The sequence below is a fragment of the Heliangelus exortis genome, chromosome 17 (genome assembly GCF_036169615.1).
Source record: "Heliangelus exortis chromosome 17, bHelExo1.hap1, whole genome shotgun sequence".
Classification (NCBI taxonomy): Eukaryota; Metazoa; Chordata; class Aves; order Apodiformes; family Trochilidae; genus Heliangelus; species Heliangelus exortis.
In genome coordinates this window covers 15,554,188-15,575,095 of record NC_092438.1, presented here as the reverse complement: position 1 = coordinate 15,575,095, position 20,908 = coordinate 15,554,188, and the positions used below count along the sequence as shown (strand labels likewise).

General features: G+C 44.5%; 1 protein-coding gene across 3 annotated transcripts in view; it reads right to left on the bottom strand.

Annotated features, from left to right (window-relative positions):
* Positions 1 to 20,908, bottom strand: part of XPO6 (exportin 6) — a 46,767-nt gene that overhangs the window by 9,804 nt on the left and 16,055 nt on the right. Inside the window, exons 3-14 of one of the 3 annotated variants that reach the window (XM_071761082.1) lie at positions 19,826 to 19,938; positions 16,900 to 17,097; positions 14,214 to 14,373; positions 13,812 to 13,889; positions 11,289 to 11,736; positions 11,156 to 11,185; positions 8,125 to 8,251; positions 7,308 to 7,417; positions 4,964 to 5,072; positions 4,123 to 4,215; positions 2,474 to 2,543; positions 595 to 754 (exon numbers count right to left, since the gene is read on the bottom strand). In XM_071761082.1, the coding sequence (XP_071617183.1) occupies positions 595 to 754; positions 2,474 to 2,543; positions 4,123 to 4,215; positions 4,964 to 5,072; positions 7,308 to 7,417; positions 8,125 to 8,251; positions 11,156 to 11,185; positions 11,289 to 11,736; positions 13,812 to 13,889; positions 14,214 to 14,373; positions 16,900 to 17,097; positions 19,826 to 19,938 (1,696 nt within the window). The remainder of the gene's footprint in view (positions 1 to 594; positions 755 to 2,473; positions 2,544 to 4,122; positions 4,216 to 4,963; positions 5,073 to 7,307; positions 7,418 to 8,124; positions 8,252 to 11,155; positions 11,186 to 11,288; positions 11,737 to 13,811; positions 13,890 to 14,213; positions 14,374 to 16,899; positions 17,098 to 19,825; positions 19,939 to 20,908) is intronic. The other 2 variants (XM_071761083.1, XM_071761084.1) reach the window with 2 other exon arrangements.

The following is a 20,908-nucleotide window of genomic DNA, read 5'->3' as shown; positions in this document are numbered from 1 at the left end:
CTCTCTGCCAGACTGAGCCAATATACAGACATGACAGTTAGGCCATTCAGCTGAAAATAATGTAGAGCCTGTGCTGAGATGCAACAAGTATGATGTTCCTGCATGGGCATGAAAAAACCCAACACAACCAAGGCAGCTGTCTAGGGCCCTGAAATTCTGTAATTTGCAACATGAGCTAACTGCTTCTTGGAGGGGAAGAGCTGAATGATGTCTGCCTTTCAGTTTTTACAGGTCTTTTCATTTAAGAAAAGAGACTTTGGTGATTTAGCTTTGAGAGACACAACTCTGAAGTAATTAAGCCCTACATCTCATTTCACTGCATCACCAATGCAGATGCTGGAAAACAAGTACTTTTTCCAAGTGACTAATTTTATTTAATTCCTCCTATTAGCTATGTCTTTGGTGAAGGATTTAGAGAGCCATCTGGGAAACTCAACACTGATGAATGGTTCTGGCCATCCAGTTGTTTGTGTCTCAGTTTAATCAGAGCAAGGGGAGGCAGGGAGAAACCTGGGGATTTCACACGAGCTGTGCTGGGGACAACTGCTGCCTGTCCCGGTGAAGGGGCAGCAAATTCCCCCCTCCCACACCTACCTCTCCACCACTGTAAGGGCATCATTGAACCTGGCAGCAAAGACATCCCCAGTGAAGTATTCTGCCAGCCTCCCCACAGCCTGCAGCAGGGAGCTGAGGTCCCTGAGGGAGCAGTGCAGACGGCGGCAGTCGTTCTCTGCAGTGATGTTCAGCCTGTGACCTGCAATGACAGGAGGGATCATCACCAAGGGAGCTAACAAGGCCTGAAGTGTAATTAACCACTTGTGCTAATAGCCACTGACTAAGAACCCTGAAACTGAAAACTCATCCTGTAAAAACCTTGCACAAGAAAAAAACAAAACCACAGAAGCTTTGGACTTATAAACACAGCTCTCTGGGATGGGAAACGTCACCACAGAGCTACAGGAAATGCAAAGTTTATTCTAATTACATTACAAACATTCTTCTTAAATTAGCTCAGCAGTGGGTCACAGGTCAAACCAAAGCACTGCCCAAGTGACTGAAACACTCTGAGTAGGACAAGTTCATCTGTTCCACCTGCCACACTTCAAATTCCTCTTTAGAGGCTGCAAAGGATGCTACCAACTATTTCAGCCTTTTGCACATTTTTTTTCTTCTGCTTGGTACTGACACCTACACACACAGGAGCCTTTCTGGCTCTCTGCTGTCCAGGAGAAGCCACCCCAGCTCAGGGGAGAAGCTCATTACTCACACTCCCTCTGCTGGCTACAGGGCACTCACTGCTTGTTTCAACAAGAGCCATTTGCTTCTCATGTCCAAGTGTGGTTATTTTCCTTCATATTTCTCAGATACTGATTACTAGACTTGCCAGTCTTATTACCTCCACAATTGTCCTACACTGGACTGGGCACACCTGGTCTCCAAATATTCCAGACCTTTTGAAAAAAAGGCAAACCTGTTCTCCAACATCATGTTTCAAAGAAAAGCTGCTTTTCTTTCCACTGCCCCTATTTAATTTTGGATTCAGTTTTCAGCAACAAGTTTGCCATTTCATACCTTTGGCACCTGAGCACTCCCACCCCCTCCTGAATCCCCAGCTGCATCTGAGCTGCTGCTTCTGATCCATCACCTGAACAGCCAGTCCACGTCACAGCTTCTAATACAGACTGGTGCTGCAGCATTAAAAAACCTAAAAGTTGCTTCTCCTAGGTCTGAAATGAGCCTAAAATCAGAAACATTTTGTCCTGCACTGCCCATACAGCAATCACCATTCTGCCATGAATAGAGGTATTGAAGATTCCTTTCCTGATCGAACCAGAAAACTTAAATATCACCTTAGCTTTCCTCACACACATCTCCTTACTGCTCCTTTCCTTATTTCCCAGGAAGGAGCAGCAATACTTGGGATTTTTATTCAGTTGAGAGCACTGGTATCTTAGTGCACCACTTCATACAAGAAGCCTCCTGAAGTACTAACCTAGGGAAGTCTTCAGAACCTACTACTACACTCTAAATACTTAATTCTCCCCATTGACTCACAGTGGTTTTAATTCAAGCTTAAATAAAAATGCTCATGTGACAATTTCACACTGGGTCTGAGGCCAAGGCAAACAGGAGCACAACCTTTCTTGAAACAGGTTCCAGTGGCAGGAAAAAAGTAACCATTACCCCTCCATGTTACTCTGCTATTTGGTGCTGCATACCTGTTCTTAACACAGAGGGCATCATGATTTCTAGTACCAGAGTAAGGGAAGAACCATACCAAAAAAGAAAATAAATTGCATTATTAGGCTTTTGTCTGTTGTTGGAGTTTTGACTGCTGAGCCATTAGACACCATATAAGTGTTCAGATCCTCAACTGATGAGAGGAAAAAGCAACAGCAAAGTGGGTCTGGAGTGCTTCTGCAATCAGCTCCTCCAGCAGTGAGGATGGGAGTGCTGGATGCTGGTTTATTACCTGTCCCTGAAGTGACCACAAACTGCTGGAGTCCCAGATACACTTCCAAGTTATCCTGCAGAACTGGAAACTAGAAGAGACAAGAAATGAGCATGACTTGGGGGCTTTGCAAACAGTTAACAGCCAACTACTAATTACTCAGAGCAATTTTCTTATTTCTCCCTAGTGCCTCCAAAAAGACATCTGGAGAGCAGGAGAGCTGCTGGGTCCTGTGCTGCTCCTACATGCCACAGCTTCTCAGGGCTTGACAGCTGTCATGAAAACAACAAAAATCACCACTCTGAAGGCACTTCTCTGTGTTATCTCTCCTTTTCCCCCAAATTCCAGCAATCAGCCCAACAAGACAGTGGCCTGACAAGTGATAGCACAGCATGCCACCAGTATGCATATGAAGATGGATGTGTAACTGGTGTAACTCCTGGAGCTCAGGAGGCTTGTGCTGCATTCACCTCACCCATAAGCATCTCAAAAATCCAGCTATCAAAATGTTTACAGACAAGCATCTGCATTCAACAGCACTGATGGGAAAAGCACCTGAAACTGCTTGGGCATCTCCCAGGTCATCCAGAGGACAAAACTGAACCAATGCAGGGCTCAAAGCAAGCACCCACTACCAAGGTTCTAAGAGGTTGTGCCAAATTAACAGTTGGGCATCTTTGTACAACTGCAGGGGGAGAACTATTTTTAAAAAGCAGGTAGTCTTCCTCCTGTTAATGTGTTACTTTAAGGAGGCCACATGCTCTTCACCCTGTGATGCATCTTGCTAAAACAGCAGCTCCATTTGCTGGCCTCTTCCTGCCTCACTGGCCACCACACTGTAAGGAACTTCTACTGTCCCACAAAGACTATTTTGTTCTCTACTTATAAGTTTCTAGTAATGGGCTTCAAGTGCTTAGCCTAGCCAGAATGTTTCTTAAACAAAAACAACAATTAAAAAAGTTCAGGTCAGGCATCTTCTGCCTCTGCAGCAGCTCAATTTTCTCTGTTCCCTGGGAAGATGGTTCAGAGGCATGCAATACCTCCAGCAGAATTCAGAGACTTGCTGCACTTGCCCTTCTCACCCAGAGAAAAGGCATCAACTAGTCTGAATTTTGGGCTCAACTGGCTTACAGCCTCAAGATCTCCTCCTCAGAAATCATGACAATGCTACAAACCCAGAAAACTCTTATACCACCCATTCAAGTAACAGCAGAGGCACTTGCTGGAGAGAAACACTTATCTGTGTTTATCAAATGTAATTCCTGATTGTCTGAAGCACTCTTTTCAGCATCTGTATCTAGCCTTTCATTTAAACAAAGATTTCACTCTCCTTAAAGCCCTAATGACACTTTCATCTGTCCAATTCACAGCCCTGCTCCTAATAAGAAAGGCCAAGATAAACAGCAGGGAAGGGTGACTGTAAAATATTTACACTTCGAAAGCTTGGAACTTCTAAAGAGTTCAGTGTCCAGCAAGTAGGACTCAGATGCTGACTGAAGTATCCTCTTTAAAACACACCAAGAACTGTCTCATCCTTGCCAAGCTTTTGCATCCAAAAAACCAAATCTCCCCACTTGTTTGGCACTGGGGTCCCTATCAAACAGCTTGTAACAAACTCCAGCAGTTGGTGCTCATTTCACACTCTGCTTTTGGTCCAGGTAGCTACTTACTAGTGTGGAAAAGGCATGAGTTGGCAGGAGCTCCATGACTTTTGCAACCACTTCCAGGCTCTGGCGCAAGTACCGCTGCCACTCCGTCTGCTGCTGCAGGGAGAAACCTCAAGGTAAGCACAGCACTTCAGAGGGAAACAGATGGGTTTTTTTGGTGGATTAGTAGGTTTTAATTGATGCTTGAGACTAGGTAGCTCCTTTCCAGAGCTTGGCTTTTGCAGGCACACAGATACTGAAGAGATACTGTCCTTATGACTACCATATGCTGCCAGCACCTGGTGAGAACGACTCTGCCCACCCAAGCTCTGGGTCTGCACCAGGTTCCCTGGAGGGATGAGCCTCAAGGGTTCACTCCTGATGCTGCTCAGATGACCAGCACTCCTTATGCAGACCAACCTGCCCTTCCAAGGGCTCTGGCCTCCATCCATTTTGGACACCTACTCCTCTTTTACGTTTATCAGTGCTGAGATGATGTTTGCCAGGACTGACTTGGGAGAAATAAGCTTAAAACAAAAGCACCAACCCTATGTAAAGCTTAAAGCTTTTCTCTCAGAGCTATTTCAGCATTCAAATTCCAAAGGAACCAGACATGGACACCTACTGCCTCTGATAATCTGAACCTGAGTATTTTTTTCTCCACAAGAACCAGTTTAAAAACAGAGGCTGTATTCTTTTTGGTGCAACTAAGAACACTTTTGTTAAATGCCTTTCACGCTGACTTAAACCTCAACCCCCCCACACAGTGGGAGTGAAGAAGCAGCTGCCTAGCTGCTGACATTCTAAATGCTACCAATGCAAGAGTTAACATCTGGACCTGTCCTTGGTTAACTCTGCTCCTTACATCATCATCCAGTGTCTCGTCATCCAGCTCCTCCAGCTGTGCCTGGTTATACCTGAACTGGATTCGATTCAACACCTCTGTCAGCAACAGAACCAAAGCATCCTCGTACCTGGGAGCAGGGAGAAAACAGAGCAGGAGTCTGAGCAAACAATTCTGCAGAGATTGCTGCACCCCCAGGCCTTCCAGGGAAGGGAACATGTAACACAGGTGACAGCAAAGAGTCTGTGGCACAGATGTGGAGGTTTGGTGAGGACACACCAAGCAGATCCTGGGATTAAGACTATCAGGTCATTTCAGGCCACAAGCTTAACCTGCAAGGGAAGAGCTGTGGTTCTCTCTCATATCCTACTAACTCTGAGAGGGAAAGGGGGAACTTTTGGATTAGAAACAGCCTAAGAGTTCAAAACAAGAAAGGTAGGAGTGGCTTGCATGGAATAACAACAGATGTACACAAACAGGAGGCACTGACAGCTTCTTGTTGCTAAACTGCTCCTCAGCAGCCTGCCTGATGCTCTGCTTCTTGGGCAGCAAATGAGGAACAGATGAAATAGGGCAGAGTTATTGCTGCCTTCCTCAAAAGGGGACCTCCTCTGAGACTACTTGTTCTGCTGTCCTTTTTCTCTACACTGCTGGTCAGTGAATTCAAGCCCTTGTTCTCTGAAGCAAAGCCAGCACTTTTCCTACCTGCACTGTGACACTAAAGGCATGTCACTGAAAGGTATCTTTGCACCTCTCAGGAGCTATGCAGCCTGCATGGAGCATGGAGTATCCTCCTTCTCATAGATCACCCAAGAAAAATGCCAAGTTGCAAAACCAGCACAGAGCCACCTGAGCATGCCTGGTGACAATGCCAAAGTTTGGGGACTTCAAGGGGGTTTGAGTTTGATTGTTTTAAAAACCTCCTTTCTCAAAACAGCTGGGGCCAGATGCAAGAAGTCATGCTCTTCCCTAGGTGAGGTCAGGTTGGAAAACCAGGCATTAGGATAACACCATCAGAGATTCAGAGCAACCCAAGTGTCAGACTAGTCAGCTGTGCAGCTGTAAGCTCTCTGTGCTCTCTGTGCAAGGTGGCTTTGCTGCTGCCACACGACCTAACTCTGGATTTGGCAATTTATCCAGTAGTAAAAGTTGTCATCTGGACAAAATGCAAAGCTTAGAAACCACAGAACAGGAAACTTCATCTGTGCTCCTGTGGTGTAACCACTCCCAGGCTGTCAGACTGCAGAGCTCACACCCCTGAGAGGCTGCAGGGAGCTGCAGCCACAGAAGTTGTCACCAAGGGCAGGTAGCTCTGGCACAACACTATGTAAACAAATGGAAGTGGTTGGAGCTTGCAGGCTGACACATCTCCTAGAGCAACAGCTATTGTTTCAGTTTTACCCAGAACAAATGACACAAATTGACACAATGAGCACACATGTTCTGTGCACATTGCCAGGTGAAGAGGAGGAGCAGGACACCAAGGCAGAGCTCAGCACTGTTAGGCAGGGAGTTAAGAATAAATGATACCAAAGTTTAAGTGCAGATACCTGCTACTTGAGACATGTAGTAAGTGCAGTTCCCATGCTGACAGGAAGAGAGCTGCCTGCTGTAAGCCAGTTCCACACTGGCCCTTTCTGGTTGTGATGCCAGACTGTCTTCCCAAAACCAACCACTTACACTTCAGTGTGTTCCAGGGAAAGAAGTTACTTTCTGCACTAAGTGGCATGTAGTATGGCACAAAGCATGGTTTAAGCCTCCAAAACTTGATCATGTATTGACCAGATTTTTTAAATGGCAGCAAAGGGACTTTTCTCAAAAGAGAGCCACCCATTTCAGGAGACTGCATCTGCAAAGGAAGAGCTGCCAACCGCTGCTACAGTTCATACACACAGAGGGCAACAGAGCCAATCAAGTGGAACTCTAAAATTCCGAACACAGCCTCACTAAGTATTTCTCAGAAGCACATCCTCCATTTAAACAGGAATTTTTAATTCCTAATTAAATTTTAAAAAACTCTAACTCATTAACTAGCTGTATGAGCTGCATGAACACTTACTAGGCCACTTTGCAGTTTCCTCTGACACCTGCTAAAATGTGCTCTGAAATTTGCTGAAGTGCATCACAGTTCTGTTTCAGACTGCAAGGCTGCTGGGCTCACACACAACACATGTGACAGATTTTCTACACTAACTTGCTCAGTTTGAATTCGTCTGAATCAGTGTGAAACACTGAAGTTTGCACTTCTTACACTTCATGATTTTGGAAAAAGAAAAGGACTCAGGCACATGTGTAGCTCTTTGTTCCCAGTCCTTCCATAGTGACCATGAAGTCTGCTCAGAGCTCTCACACCCTGACTGCTCACCTGTTGAGTACAACTTCTTTGTCTGCCAGGCGACTTTTAATTTTGCTAGTCAGGTAGTCCAAGAAGAGTGTCCAGATGTCCAGGCAAGAAAAATACCCTTCATGGGTAGGCTGAAATATACCAAAATTCAGAATGAGTATCATCAGCTATGGCAAGATTTGATTCCACACAATGGAAATACAGGTCAGCACATACTTTAATCCATGAGATGAACTTCCTGCTTTATTTTAAAATTTCTACAAGGCCCCTGGAGAGGTTTAAAGCTGTTAAAAAATGAACAACAGCTTTAGCACAAGGGTGGAAACCCAGGAACCACAAGGCTGGTCTCAGCATTAGCCCACCCCATGGCTTGCTGCATTTTATAAACCTGCTCCCCTGTCACTATTCACATGTGGGGTAAATAGGGCTGAGCTGCATTGTGACAGCTTTCACAGCAAGGTAACAGGTACTAAAAACCATCCTCAGATAGACTACAAGCAGCATATTCAGAAGAAAAACACCCCAGACACACAACAGGAAGCTAGAGATATTTTTCCTGATCCCATTATCCATTCCAAGGACTAGCTAAAAAATAAAAGCAGAAGCCAAGTTAAACACCAGACAAGTTATTCTTGCAAGGTAACTACATGTGACCTCTGTCTCCAAATAAATCCAAGAGCACATGAAGCCATCTCCAGCTCCCCAGGGTTACTGAGGAGGTGCCAGTAAGACAAGTGAATTGATTTTCTCTGGGTTAACTTCAGGCTTTCACTGGGGAAAACTATGAGACAAGAGAACAGAGAACAGCCAGAGGAAAAATGATATTGCAAGCCTGTACCTGATGGAAAGTGTATTTGAACAACAGTGCCAGAAATTCCACCACAGGGAACTGGGAGTAGGATTCAATTCTTCGTAGGTGGACGCTCACAAAGAGACGGAGAAAGTCTGTGAACTTCTCAATGTAGCTGTAAGGGGAAAAATACAGCTGAGAAAACACAAAGGACACCACAAGGGAAAGCAATCTCATTGAAGCAGTGATAAAATGGACTCAAAATCCTTTCATTCAAAAGAAAGTTACAATTAACAGCCAGCAGAATAATTAAAATACAAAGCCCTGCAACAATTACCTACAGGATGGGCAACCCTTCATTCCATTAATACCTGCAACAGCAGAAAAGACAGTCTAGTCAAAAGCAACTTTAATATTTGGATAAATGTAATTGAGATCAATCTGAAAATAAGTGCAATCCACATGCCCCCCACCCCAGAGAAATGATTTATTAACAATGTCTCAGTGATGTAGAAAGGATTAGTGAAAACCTCTACCACTGAGGAGTTCAGCTGGAAGCAAGAAGTTAATGCAGCAATTAGCAAGAGATGGGTTACATCTACAAGGGGTAGTGGGAGAGGCACAGAGCTGAGAGGTGGAAAGGACTCTTTCTTCTGCAGTGTAAGTCAGCTATCCAAACACTTCTGAACTGAGCCCAGGCTTTTGTGACTGAATTAGATGCTAGAAATCATCTTCATGTTAAGACAGGAGAGTGAGCTCCTCCATCAGTACGTAGGACTGGTGCACTGCAGCATCACACAAACAGCAAAAGCTCCAGCAACCCCACAGCAAGCCCATCCTTCCCATATGGTAAGAAAACTTCAAGGTTTTCTTTTAAATCCAAAGTTAGGCTTAGCCAAGTTTCACAGAGGCACGAACAGTCTGTCTGGTTTTACTGTACAGCCCTGTTCTTCTCTTCTCCAAAACTTTTTATTCTTGGAGAGGGGGACTCCAGTCAAGCCCAAAAGCATTGGGTTATTACAAGCCTACAAAACCACAGCATAGTTTGAATATGCAAAAAAGATTCAATTTCCTTTTTATTTGATACTGCCTACTTGACAAGAGATCACTAAACATACCTGAACACAGATCAAACACTTCAAAGGTAAAGCTAGCAAAAAGAGAAAAATAGAGTCCAGACCCAAACACCTCTTTCATTCCTTTAATTTTTATTTTTTAAAGAAGCTCTGATCTGAGACTGGTGAAACTCTTGCTTGGCCCTGGGCTCTGCCAGCTCCAAAGTCCCTTCTGCAATCACCACACCATTGCCTGGATCCTTGCTAGACATTTCCAATGTTTTGGAATCCTCATGTTACAAGCCAAACACAAATAAAGTAGAAGACAGTTTGCTTACTCTCTTTCTGGACTAGTTTGGCAGTTCCAGCTGCTCATTTTGTAACAGACCAAAACTAACCAGCAGCCCAGAGAGAAGGAACAGACCCAGAGCAAGCACGTTCTGAAGACAACATTCTGCTGGATGTATCTTCTTCAGTGTCATTGTCTTCAGGATTTTGCTAGTCCAAGCCAGGATGACACTTTCATGCAGTTAGTTTTGGACATAAAAGTATAGCTGTGCCCTTGAGTGACAAAAGGAAAATCCTCACATCCTTTTCCATGGAGAGGACAGAGTCATCTCAGAGAAACCTCCACTCCTCCAGAACCCAGCTAGATTCCTCCAACTTCCAGAATATCTTTGTTACATCCCTATTTCAGTCCTGAGCAAGGAATAAGGAGGGGTCTCACCATTACAGACACCAACAATCTTTCTGAGTAATGGATCTAAGAACCAGAACATGGCAACACCATCCCTGTGAAGGCCAGCACAGCCACAGACCTCCCACAGCCTGGCCAGGCTGCCCTGATGATGCTTTCCTTAAAAGAAAGGACAAAGTCAGAGCAGGGATTGTGAGCTTCCATTTCTGAGACCCAGAGTGCAACTCCTGGCTCTCTGTGCATGTGTCTGGAATGCAAAGGTGGCAGATTTCTGCATGTCTCATTTCTAAGGACTGATACTGAAGTCAGAGCAAGTTAGCGGGGAAAAAAATGAGTAAGTAGGATTCACTGTTAAACAGGAGTCATGATTGATCCAGAGTTACCATCCCAAAGTTCTGTGTGCAACTAGACATGGAAAAAGGGAATTTTACAGACATGCAAGTTCTCTTCAGTGAATATATATATAAAAAAAAACAACACACCACCAAAAAAAACCAAACAACAAAGCCTTGCTGTTGCATCTAGGAAACAGAAATTTTATACAACAGCCCCAGAAATGGATTTTCACCATCATAGGCCTGTAGCAAGATACTGAGCACACCTCCAACTTACTTGCAGCAGTCTGCTCACCTTCCCAGGGCCCCGGCCCTGCCAGGAGAGGCAGCATCAAGCCACCACCTCTGCCACCACCTGGGTTAAACAACTCAACACATCAAGTCTCCCTTTCTCTCCTCCAAGGAGGAATACCCCATACCAAAGAGCTGAGCTGTTTTAAGCAACAAGGATGGTAGTAACTGCCTAGAAAATGGCAATACCAGCCCTCCAGGATGTTGGCACTTCCCTGCTGCCTCCAGCCAAGCATGCCAAGCAGCTTCTGTAGCAGGGCCACTCACTGCTGCTGTGAACGGAGTTCCCCAAGCTGTCTTTTGGTGGTGGTTAAAAATACAGACCCCATAAAAGTAATTAAAAAAAAAAAATAAAAATCAGAACCCATCACATCTCAGTGAAGGGTAGGAAACTACTTCTACTTTCTTTCAAGTCATGACTTGCAGAGTATCTGCCCACTCTTTGTCTGTTTAAGCAGAGAAGGCAGATACGGACCAGGAAAGGGAATACTGCAATGCCTTTACCTCACTGAGCCTCTTCTGTTTTCTCTTACAACTGAATGAAGGGCAGGTTCAGCTCTTGTGCCACCTCAGACCTGCAGTCAAACAGCAACGAACGGGGGGAAAGGGGAGGAAGAGGAGAGGAAAGAACACAAACCTGTGCCACCACGGTCCCTTAGCAAACTCAGCCCCTTACCACAACCTTACCTGTGGACACCTACCTTCCTGCCTGCCTCCCCCAGCACAGTACTCTGAAAAAAAGGCCATTAGACACACCATGCATGACCACAACATAATAAAGATGGTCCCTCAGAAAGCAAGGGGCCCTAGCACAGCTCCTCCAGCTCCTCTCACCTCTCATCCAGCTCCTCGAGCCGGCTCTTCACCGTGTGTGCGTTGTTCTCCTTGGTAATCTTCTGCAGGAGGTAGAAAGTCTGCTGGAACATCCGGAGCAAATACTCCTCAAACTCCATGGGCACACAGTTCTTAGACATCAGTTCGTTGATGCAAGCCATGGCCAAGACCCCCAGGCGGCCCCGCTCCTGGCCCAGGCTCTGGCTGCTCCCGTTGACCGCAGGCACCTTGCGCAGCCGGGGGTCGCAGCCGAAGCGAGCGAAGTGGAAAATGGTGGTGAGGAGGGAGGGGGTGATGCTGGTGGACAAAGGGATCCAGCTGAAGAGGTGTGCCAGGCACTCCAGAGCCAGGGAACAGATGTACTCGCTGTCGGTATCGAGGACGGGGATCGGCTGGTTCAGTAATTTGGCCGCACTGGGACTCTGCAGCAGGCTGCTCAACAGGTCACCTGGGGACAAAGCACAGCCCCGCATCACAGCCAGGACAGACCTCAGAGCCCCTGCCCTACAGCAAAACCACAGCCTTCAGCACTCAGGGGGTTTCCCCGCAAAGGTTTGATGGGAACAAACAGTTCTTATACTCTGGAGTTTTCCTAGCTTTTGTTCAGATGGTAACAGCAATGCCACGGGGTGGGTTTTAGGAATTTATTGTAAAAGTCACACCCCTCAAAAGGTTGAGCATCCTTGCTGTAAGCTTGCACAAGTTCCCTGGCACACCCACGTCACACTGAACCTCAGCAGAGCTGCTTCTGTGTGACAGCCTGGGGATGATGGAAGAGCAGAGGTACCAACTCAGACCAGAACCTGACTCAGAACAGTTCCTTTCCTTAGCGACCCAAAGCCTAGAGCACATTCCTCATCTCCAGCTGCTGGCATCACCAAGGTTTCCTGAGCCAGGTGGGGTCTAAGGAATTCTGCACACCCTCAGGATTTATCTGCCATGAATTCACCCAGTCTCCAACCAAAGCCATATAGAGTTCATTTTTCAACATTTTCCAACAATGCAGAGACTCGCCTCAGCCCTGGTGGCCTCTGCTTTCTCAAAAGCCTTTTAGCAAGAAGACTTCTTGAAAGCTTTATGGAAATCCAAGCAGACACCACCAGTGAGGCTGTCCTTCCCCACTAACTGCAGGCTTTCACAGACCACAAGCTGCAAAACCTACTCACACCATGCCCAGGTTACTCAATGCACTTTCTCTTCCTCCAGTAAAAATATTCTCTTCACCTTCAGAAAGACACAGGCACTTGCCATGTTACAGAACTTAAAGTTCTTCCCAGAAAATCTCAGTAATTTGTTTTGAAAGTGAAATGACCCAACAGATTAGGAATATGAAAATAGCAGGTATGATTTACTGAGGTATGTCCAAAGTACTCCAAAGCATGCATGATGAACAGATTCCTCTTCAGTCTCCATTTTTCATCAGGACTGATGTCCTACATCACTTAATTCATAACTTCCTAACATACCTTATCATTCGTTCTCCTCCACTCCATGAGTTTAAGGTCTTGTGACCTACAGCTGAATTTGATAATCCTGCCCTTACTCTTAACACTGAAGCAGCCCCCGTGGCAACATTCACAATTACACACTATCACCATCAGTATGACCCTACAGAAAGAAGTATCAGACCCAGAAATGTTTCATCTTCTCCCTAATCACAACCAGGTATTGCAGGCCCTAAGCCCTTCTTCTTTCCTGTTGAAAGCAGACAGAGCCAAGATCAGATAAGATACTGATTTCCTTGCATCATGGTATTTCTTCTTGCTTTGTTTGCCAAGAAGCAGAACAAAGACACCAGGATCTGCCAGACAATGCTTGGGTGAGAGCAATGCTAACAGCAGCCTGGGTTACACCAAGGCCCAAGAGAAACTGGCAGGCATCAAGATCAGTGTTATACCTGGGGTGACCCCATCCATCCATCCATCCATCCATCCATCCATCCATCCATCCATCCATCCATTCCCTATTTAGTTGTCACAGGGTAAGTGAAATGTGTACAGAGTACAAGGATATGGAAATCTTTTCCTTCTCTGTTTCAAAGGTAACTAAGAAATATGCATGTAAATGAGTTCAGATCAGACAAGCACCCCCACAAAAGACTAACAGGAAAAGGTAGAAAACAAACTCTCACAATATATATATACAAAAGTTCTAGCCACTTTTTTTTTTTGTACTTAGTTTTGCTCTGCTCTGGCTTTTGATGTGCTTACAGCTGAAATTCATAGAGGACAATGCCAACCTGGTGACCTTAGAGCACTGACACTTCAGAAAGCCTTTTGCCATCTGAGGACAAGCAGCAGATACACTTTCACCTGTCCATGAGGTGGCATTTTCAGTGGGGCATCCCAGCAGTGGAAATTGCTTCTTCATTTAAGGTTTCTTTTCACCAAACACCTGTCTGCCTACAAAAAGCTCTAGGAAAGGGTTATTACTAGAGGTGAGATGGTAAAGGAAGGAATCTGCATCTGATATTGCAAATTTAAGTACATGGAAATGTCATCTTGTAGCTTGAGCAATCCTTACCACTTTCTCCTGAAGTCGGGGATGGTGGTGGAGTGGCAGCAGTAACGCTGTGCTTGTCCCAGATGCTCTCCAGAATGCCTGCCCAAAGAGACATTTTTCAGAACAGCCTGCTAGGAGACAGGCTGGTCTAACAAACATACTGGATACTGCAAGAGAACTTCAGTAGAACACATCTTTAGTGCTTTGACAAGAAACTTTGTTTTCTCTCAGCAAGCCCAAGGAAATTATCAGCTGCTCCTACACATAATGTCACAGCTCTTCTTCATACAGAGGGGGACATGCAGCTACACAAGCTTGTATGACCCTTAGTTCTCAAAGGGAGAGTTGAGTGTTCAGTGCTGGAAGCTCACTAGCAGCTCAGAGAGGGTATAAGGGGACATCTGCTTCAATCCTAACTCCTACCTGTGAGGAGCCCAAGCACAGTTTGCACCTGGTCAAGGAGCAGCTTGCGGAGCTCTTCCTTCCTTGCCACACTCAGGTCCTCCCGGGGACACGCCAGTTCCTCTGAAGTTGTTTTCAGCATGATCAGTCCCAGAGGAGTGGTCACAGGAGACTGAATTAACTGAGAGGAGAACAAGGGAATGCAACATACAATGATAACATTCTGCAAAGCTATCAGCTGACAGGCAGGGGTTAGTAACACTACTAGCAGTTTACAAGTGCTTCCAGACGGATGGAGCAGCAGTTCCCACAGTTTGCAGCACTGCGAGGCTGAGGGAAAAAAGAACCACAAGTATTCCATGTCCCCAGACATTAATTTATCATGTTGCAACAGTTCAAGTACCATGGGAATCCTTGAGGTTTCAAGAGAGCTTTCATAATGTCATTGCACACATTCTCTGTTCCAGCATGTTTACCAGCAAGAGTTTGTTCCTCCTGTTTACTGCTTCCTGCTGACACCATCACTTCTCACAACTGTCTCAGCACCACTGATTTCACCACAGAACAGGGCTGGCACTGCAGCCAGGCTCAGAGCAGTGCCTGCACCTTCAGATGAGCACTTTCCCACCAAAAAGGCCATCCCAAAGAGCTGCAGCCAGTATGGGATGGCACTGGAACACAGCCAAGGGGTACAACCACATCTCCATCTGGAAACTGCATTTACCCTCAAGAGTATCTTCCAGCATGGGCAGAACATGCAGGAATAGGACTGGTGAGAACAATGGTTTTGGTCTCAAATAGCCACTGAGTTATTAAAGACATTCAAGTGGGACAAAGTTTTATTTTCAGCTGGAATTCAATGCTGCTCTTCTCTGTGGAACTGGAATATCCAAGGCATCTAACTTATGTGCTATTCCCCCCCAAGAAGAAAAAGCCCAAGGTCAGTCGTGACTGCTACAAGTAGTCCTTGAAGCCATAAATTCTGCAAGAGAGGCTGACCTCAGTCCTAATCTCCTCGACCCATGAAACCAGAGACATGCTGATCTAACACTACTAAAGCTACAGTAGTCTGGTGAAACACGTGTGAGGGGAAAAGCCCTTCTGAGAACTCTCAGCCTAGATGTGTGCTGGCTTTCAGGAAGGAAGCAGGATGGCACAGAAGCAAACAGCTTAAAAAGAAAATTAAATAAAATCGACAACTTGTTAGCAAGTTGCCAAGAAGTTAACATCTCTCAGAATGTTTTTTGACAATACCAGGAAGTTTAGCAATACCAGGCACTGGGAACAAATTTCAGTAACAAATTTCATCCCCCTAGAGTAGCAGCTCCTCCCATGTAAAGTTACTGTGTCTGTATAATGACAGTACAATAGTACAAATCACTTCTCCACCTCCTTCAATGGTTTCATAAAAGTTTTAGAGACTACTTAAGGGTACTGGGATCCAAGTTAATCCATCAGCTGCTTCAAATTGTCTCAGAAGAAAAGTCTTGGGAGAGGTTCTATCTGCCACTCTCTTTGAGGTCTTCAAGTTCAGTATTAGGGTTTTTCTTCCACTTTCTATGAACATTTTTGGAAAGTGTCTTCTGTAGAAATTAATTTATGGGCTCCCTTGCCTCTGAAGCTGAGTTCACAAGGAGAGGTTAAAGGAAAAACAGATACCCAAATTGGGCTCTGCAATCACTTAATAGAACCTCCCAAGTGGTAGAAAAGCAAGAAGCTCAGAAATTCAATCGTGAACTGACGTGAAATGAAAGCCAAAACTGCAAATGCAGACAGTTGTCTGGAGAGTACTTCTTATCAAATTGACAATTCAGGAAAAAATGGTAGCACACTGTGCTACATGATTACAAAAAGCTATCTGAAAAGCTATTACACCCATCAGCAGCAAGCTCTGTATGCAGAGTTAGCATTTTTTTTTATTTTGCATTTAATCTTAGATTTCATTTGTTTTAAATAAACTCCTGACACTCAGGGTTTGTTTTTTTTTCCTTTTAAATAACTGCCTTGTGGTTTGTCTGTGGGCACCGTTGCACTTAAATCATGTAATTATATCAGCAGAAAGAGTGTGCAAGCACTTCAGTTTACACTCAGCTTCTTTAAGCCAATTAGGAACAATTTTAAGAGAACTGGAAAAAAAGTAATCTTACCAGAGGAGGTTTGCAGCAGCCTCCTTAGGCAGGGGCTGCAGCAAGGCTCCACTGATTTACAGCCAACATTCCATCCACTGGCTCTGGCTCAGCCAGGATCCCCCAACACATTGTCCAGTCCTCTGCAAGAGCCCTCTCAAACACCCCAAGAACCTGCCACGAGTGACTTTACACCACTAGGTGAAAAATCTCCAACAGCCACATTCAGAAACTTCACTTTTGAAAATCATCCAGTGATGCAACGTGAGTTTTACTGGATTTTTTTTTTTTAATTTGAAGAACCACCCACAACCCTGCATTTTCAACAACTACTCCTAAAGATTTCAAATTCAAAGTGCAATTGATAACGTGCAACATAGCATTGTTCCTTTGTCCAAATACAACAGCAGAAAAAAAAAAAAAGCAACACGTAAGAAGTTAAGGGTTACTTGCAAAATTAAAAAGGAAAATAAATTTAAGAGGCAACTGTGTTTTTCATGTAATTCTTTAACCTTCCTCGAGGAAACAAAATATTGTTTATCTGAGCACAAAACCAAGTTTTCCCTTTAAGAACTCCCTACCTGCAAGATGTTGGTGAAGAAGTCATGGTAGAACATGGGCCAGTCCTGCCGCCCGATGTCGACGATGACTTTGCAGAGTTTGTTCCTGATGAAGTAAGGCAGAGTTTTATGGTGAGCCAGAAGGAGCTTGGGCAGGCAGCTCCGGATCTCCATTTTGTCTTCAGATGGGACCCCAAGCCACATCTTATTGATTAGGTTCTGGAAAAGAAGCAGACATCTCAAGTGAACTCAGACAAACTTCACTGCAATTCAACAAGAGGAGAATGTGGACACCAATCTTACAGCCCAGGTAACAGAGCAGCTCAGGGAAGGTGAACTCCACACCATGCAGGAATTTGGAATCAGCTTTGCTTCCTAGCAGGGCACTCCAGGAATCAAAGACAGTGATGGCTCAAACCTCACAGAGCTTGGCTCTCACAAGCCCCACAGTCTTCAGGGATGAACTCTAGCAAAACCCCCCCACAAGTGGTTGGGTGGACATCACAAGTGCATCAGACGTGTAGAAGCCCTCCAGCATTAGAGCTCCACAAACGAGGGGTTTCAATGCCCCAGAAATGGCTACCAGTGTCTCTCTGAATGCCCCATCATTTCTATTAGCTGACAAAAAGGTAAGGTGCTGGTTGTTGTCACTTGACTGGTTTTGGGTCAAGCAGAACTGGTTGGAATGCAGATCAAGTATTTCCATTACCTTTTAGTGCCCACTACCCTGGACACCCAGATTTCCCCCTTTAAAGGGGGAAGCATAGCCCTGTGTGAAGCAGGAAAAAAAGAAAAAGAGGGGAAGCAAGTTTGGCTTTAGGTGACTCTGATGCCACCTGGGTCTCCTGGAGCTCAGCTGGAAGGAGTGAGTGCCACCACTTTAACAGAAAGCTTTTAGTCCACTTAAAGTCAGACAAAATCCATAAGGCAGAGCTGCAAATTGCTTTCCTGCCATGCTGCCATCCCATTTAGGGGCTCTGGAGCATTAGGAGCTGAACCTCTCAGGATGATTTGCTGAGGAGTTCTGCTGCTGAGGCAACATCTGTACCCAACTGCAGGCATGGAGCATGGAAAACCCAAAAGCAGGAGGCACTAACAAAGGGGTTTGTTACAGAAAATGGAAGGTAATTTATGGCCAAGGCAGACGCAATTCACGGTACAAATGTACTGTACAGAAATACCAGTTCACAGTGCAGAGGTACAGAGATGTATTTATATCTTAAGTGCCTCTAAGAGGTTGCTTTTTTGGGTTTTCTTTCAGAGAAGCTCCAGAATCAGTGCTTTAAAACAATGACTCGACCAAACATAATGTTCCTTGATGCAAGTCCAGAATGAGAATTTCAAAAGCCCCAATAAAACTGGAAGATGCTTTAGCTTTAATATCCACACTAATGCCCACTGAGTCCTGTCCTACTCATTTGTCAGCTTTCAGTGGCAGCTTTCTCCAACTGGGCAAAGTTTTTTTGAAAGTTGCTCTCTTTTCCAAGAAGTGAAAACAGTTGATCTGGCTACAGGCCATGAGAATTTTTCATCCTGGGTTCACTTTTAACTTCCTAGACAGTCCAGAAAATGCAACATTCTCGGGAAGTTTCTGGAACAATCCTCGTATTTAAATTCACACTTTTGCTGCTGTTCAGCACTCACAGACAGCTGCAGACTGATGGAGCTGCAGACTGTGGCTGTGAGGACCACTCAGATGCACAGCACTACATCAGTTAACTTGGAAATTCAAGCTCCTCAACAGAGAGATCCTAATCTCTCAGCTGAGCTGTGGACTCCTTGCCCTCACTTCACACAGATTTCTTTGTTCTGCTTAGGCCTGGGCAAAGTTGTTTGGTTTTTTTTTTTTTGTATAACTGAAATTAATAATCACATTTTTCAATACATACATGGAGATATTTTTTCCCCCACCCCTCCAGCGAAGCAGAGGCTCAGTAATCAAACACATTCCCCCATAACTAAAAACTGGTTTAATTCTTGCAGGCTGGTGCTGTGTGACACCCATCCCCAGTGCAGGGAACCACTCCTGTACCATTTCTCCTGATCACCTCCTTTTGAGAGGACAGCAAACCATGTTCAGGTTGCAGATCAAGTTCAGTCTCCCTGTGCAACCCCAAATAAATAAAGTGAACATTTTAAATAAAGAAGTCAGCAACAGCAACATGGATAATTTGTCAAAACAACACAGCTTGTAAGAAGACAGTTGTTTGCTCTATCTCTGACTTAGGAACTCAGAGTGCCAGCCTGGCCAAGAACACAAAGCAGAGGCCACAACCAGCCCCAGGGTGAGGTCTGACCTTGACCAAGCCCCAGAACATTGATAGGGAAAGACACTGCTCTGGTGACTGAGAAATCAGTTGGCAAAACAGAGCTGTTCACAATACGTTTGTTTTTTCCAGCAGATACACAAGTCAACACTTAGGCTTTTAAAACCTTTAACATAACATTGTTCTTTTCTAACTAAAGAGCATGATGTGGTCTTCTAAAAGAGACCTGACCTCCCCAAACTCGTGGGATGGCACCCAAGAGCATCAGCCACAACCACAAGATGTCAGAAATAAAAGCAACTTTCTCTTCTTTCTTAGCATTAGAGTTTGCAGTAGGTAGTATCAGGTAAGCACACACATATTTCTGACCATAAAAAGAGGACAAAAGCAATAAAACTCTTAAAGGCAATGTGCAGAAAACTCAAGCAGCCTCTAAAAGTGTAGGTAATATGTACTTCGAGATGCCAGGAAATTAATTCTTCAATTTGTGTGCAAAGATTCATATTCTCCTACTCTTAGCCTGCCATTAAGCAGCCTCTCTAGGAGAGAGCACTAAAAGCATCCTTCATCACTGTACTTAGGAGGACTGCCATTTTAGACAAACATTTTCAAATAAAATTGATTGCCATATAAAACTGCAGACAGAAAATGGACTAAGCAGGCAGCAGGACACAGCTTACCTCAAACACAGTCAAACTGTACATCATGACATAGTCATTTCTTGTACTGGACAGAAAATAGAGGCAGAATCTCCAGGCTCCTATCTGCTGGGCAAAGTTATTTAAAAGCTCCTCTAAAAGAAAAAAAAAAGAATCACAAAAACTGACATTAAAATCCTCCAGCTGTAAACAAATCCATACCAGTGTATACTGACAACACACCAACACACTGAGTATAAAAGAAACACCGTGGTCAGAAAAGGACTCAAACAACCTGGAAAAGGGGGAAAAAAGTAAAATCACACTCCCAAGTATTAAAAGCAATCTAAGAACAGGCTTTAATGAAAACAAAACAGGTGTGTCATTTTAGAATACAATTTTGAAATATGTACTATGCCAGACTGAGAGCTGAATATGAAAATAAAATGGCCAAAAATTGGATTAGTACCATTTCATCTATAAAACCCAAATGTTGAGCTATCAGGTCACTGTGAAAAACTGGGAGTACTTCAGATCACACACAGCATTACAGAACAATCATTGGCTTTGCTATAGGTCAGCAGATCAAAATCCTCCTGGAAACCCCAGGTAGAGGATTTGGTCATCTCACAAAAGGTGACCATGTACCAAACATGGTGAAGAGAAAAGGCTGTTTTACAGGCTCATCATTTAATGTCTTATTTCCTGCAGCTTAAGCAGGAAAACAGGGGATGCTGAAGGATTTTACCTTTTCCACAGCAGAAGATCTCTACAAAAGGAAAAAACAAAACCCAAAGACTTTCCTAGTTGCTTATTCTTTATTTTCCCAGTCTGCTGGGAGAAATCTTTCAGACATGCTGATCATACTTTTGGCACTTAAGTTACTGAGATGACAAATTTGAGAATAAAGGCAAGAAGCCTATTTACACCCATCAACCAGAGATGGAAGAAGATAATCTGGAGCAGCTGTAAGATCTCTGCTGGTTTGCAGAAGGACATACTGAATAGCACCAGGCAAAATGACTTTATTCCCACTTGTCATTTCACAGTAACTAGACAGCCTTCTCCTTTCCCTTCCTAATGCTGAACAAACCTGAAGTCCATGCTTCACCCCTAGGCAAAAGG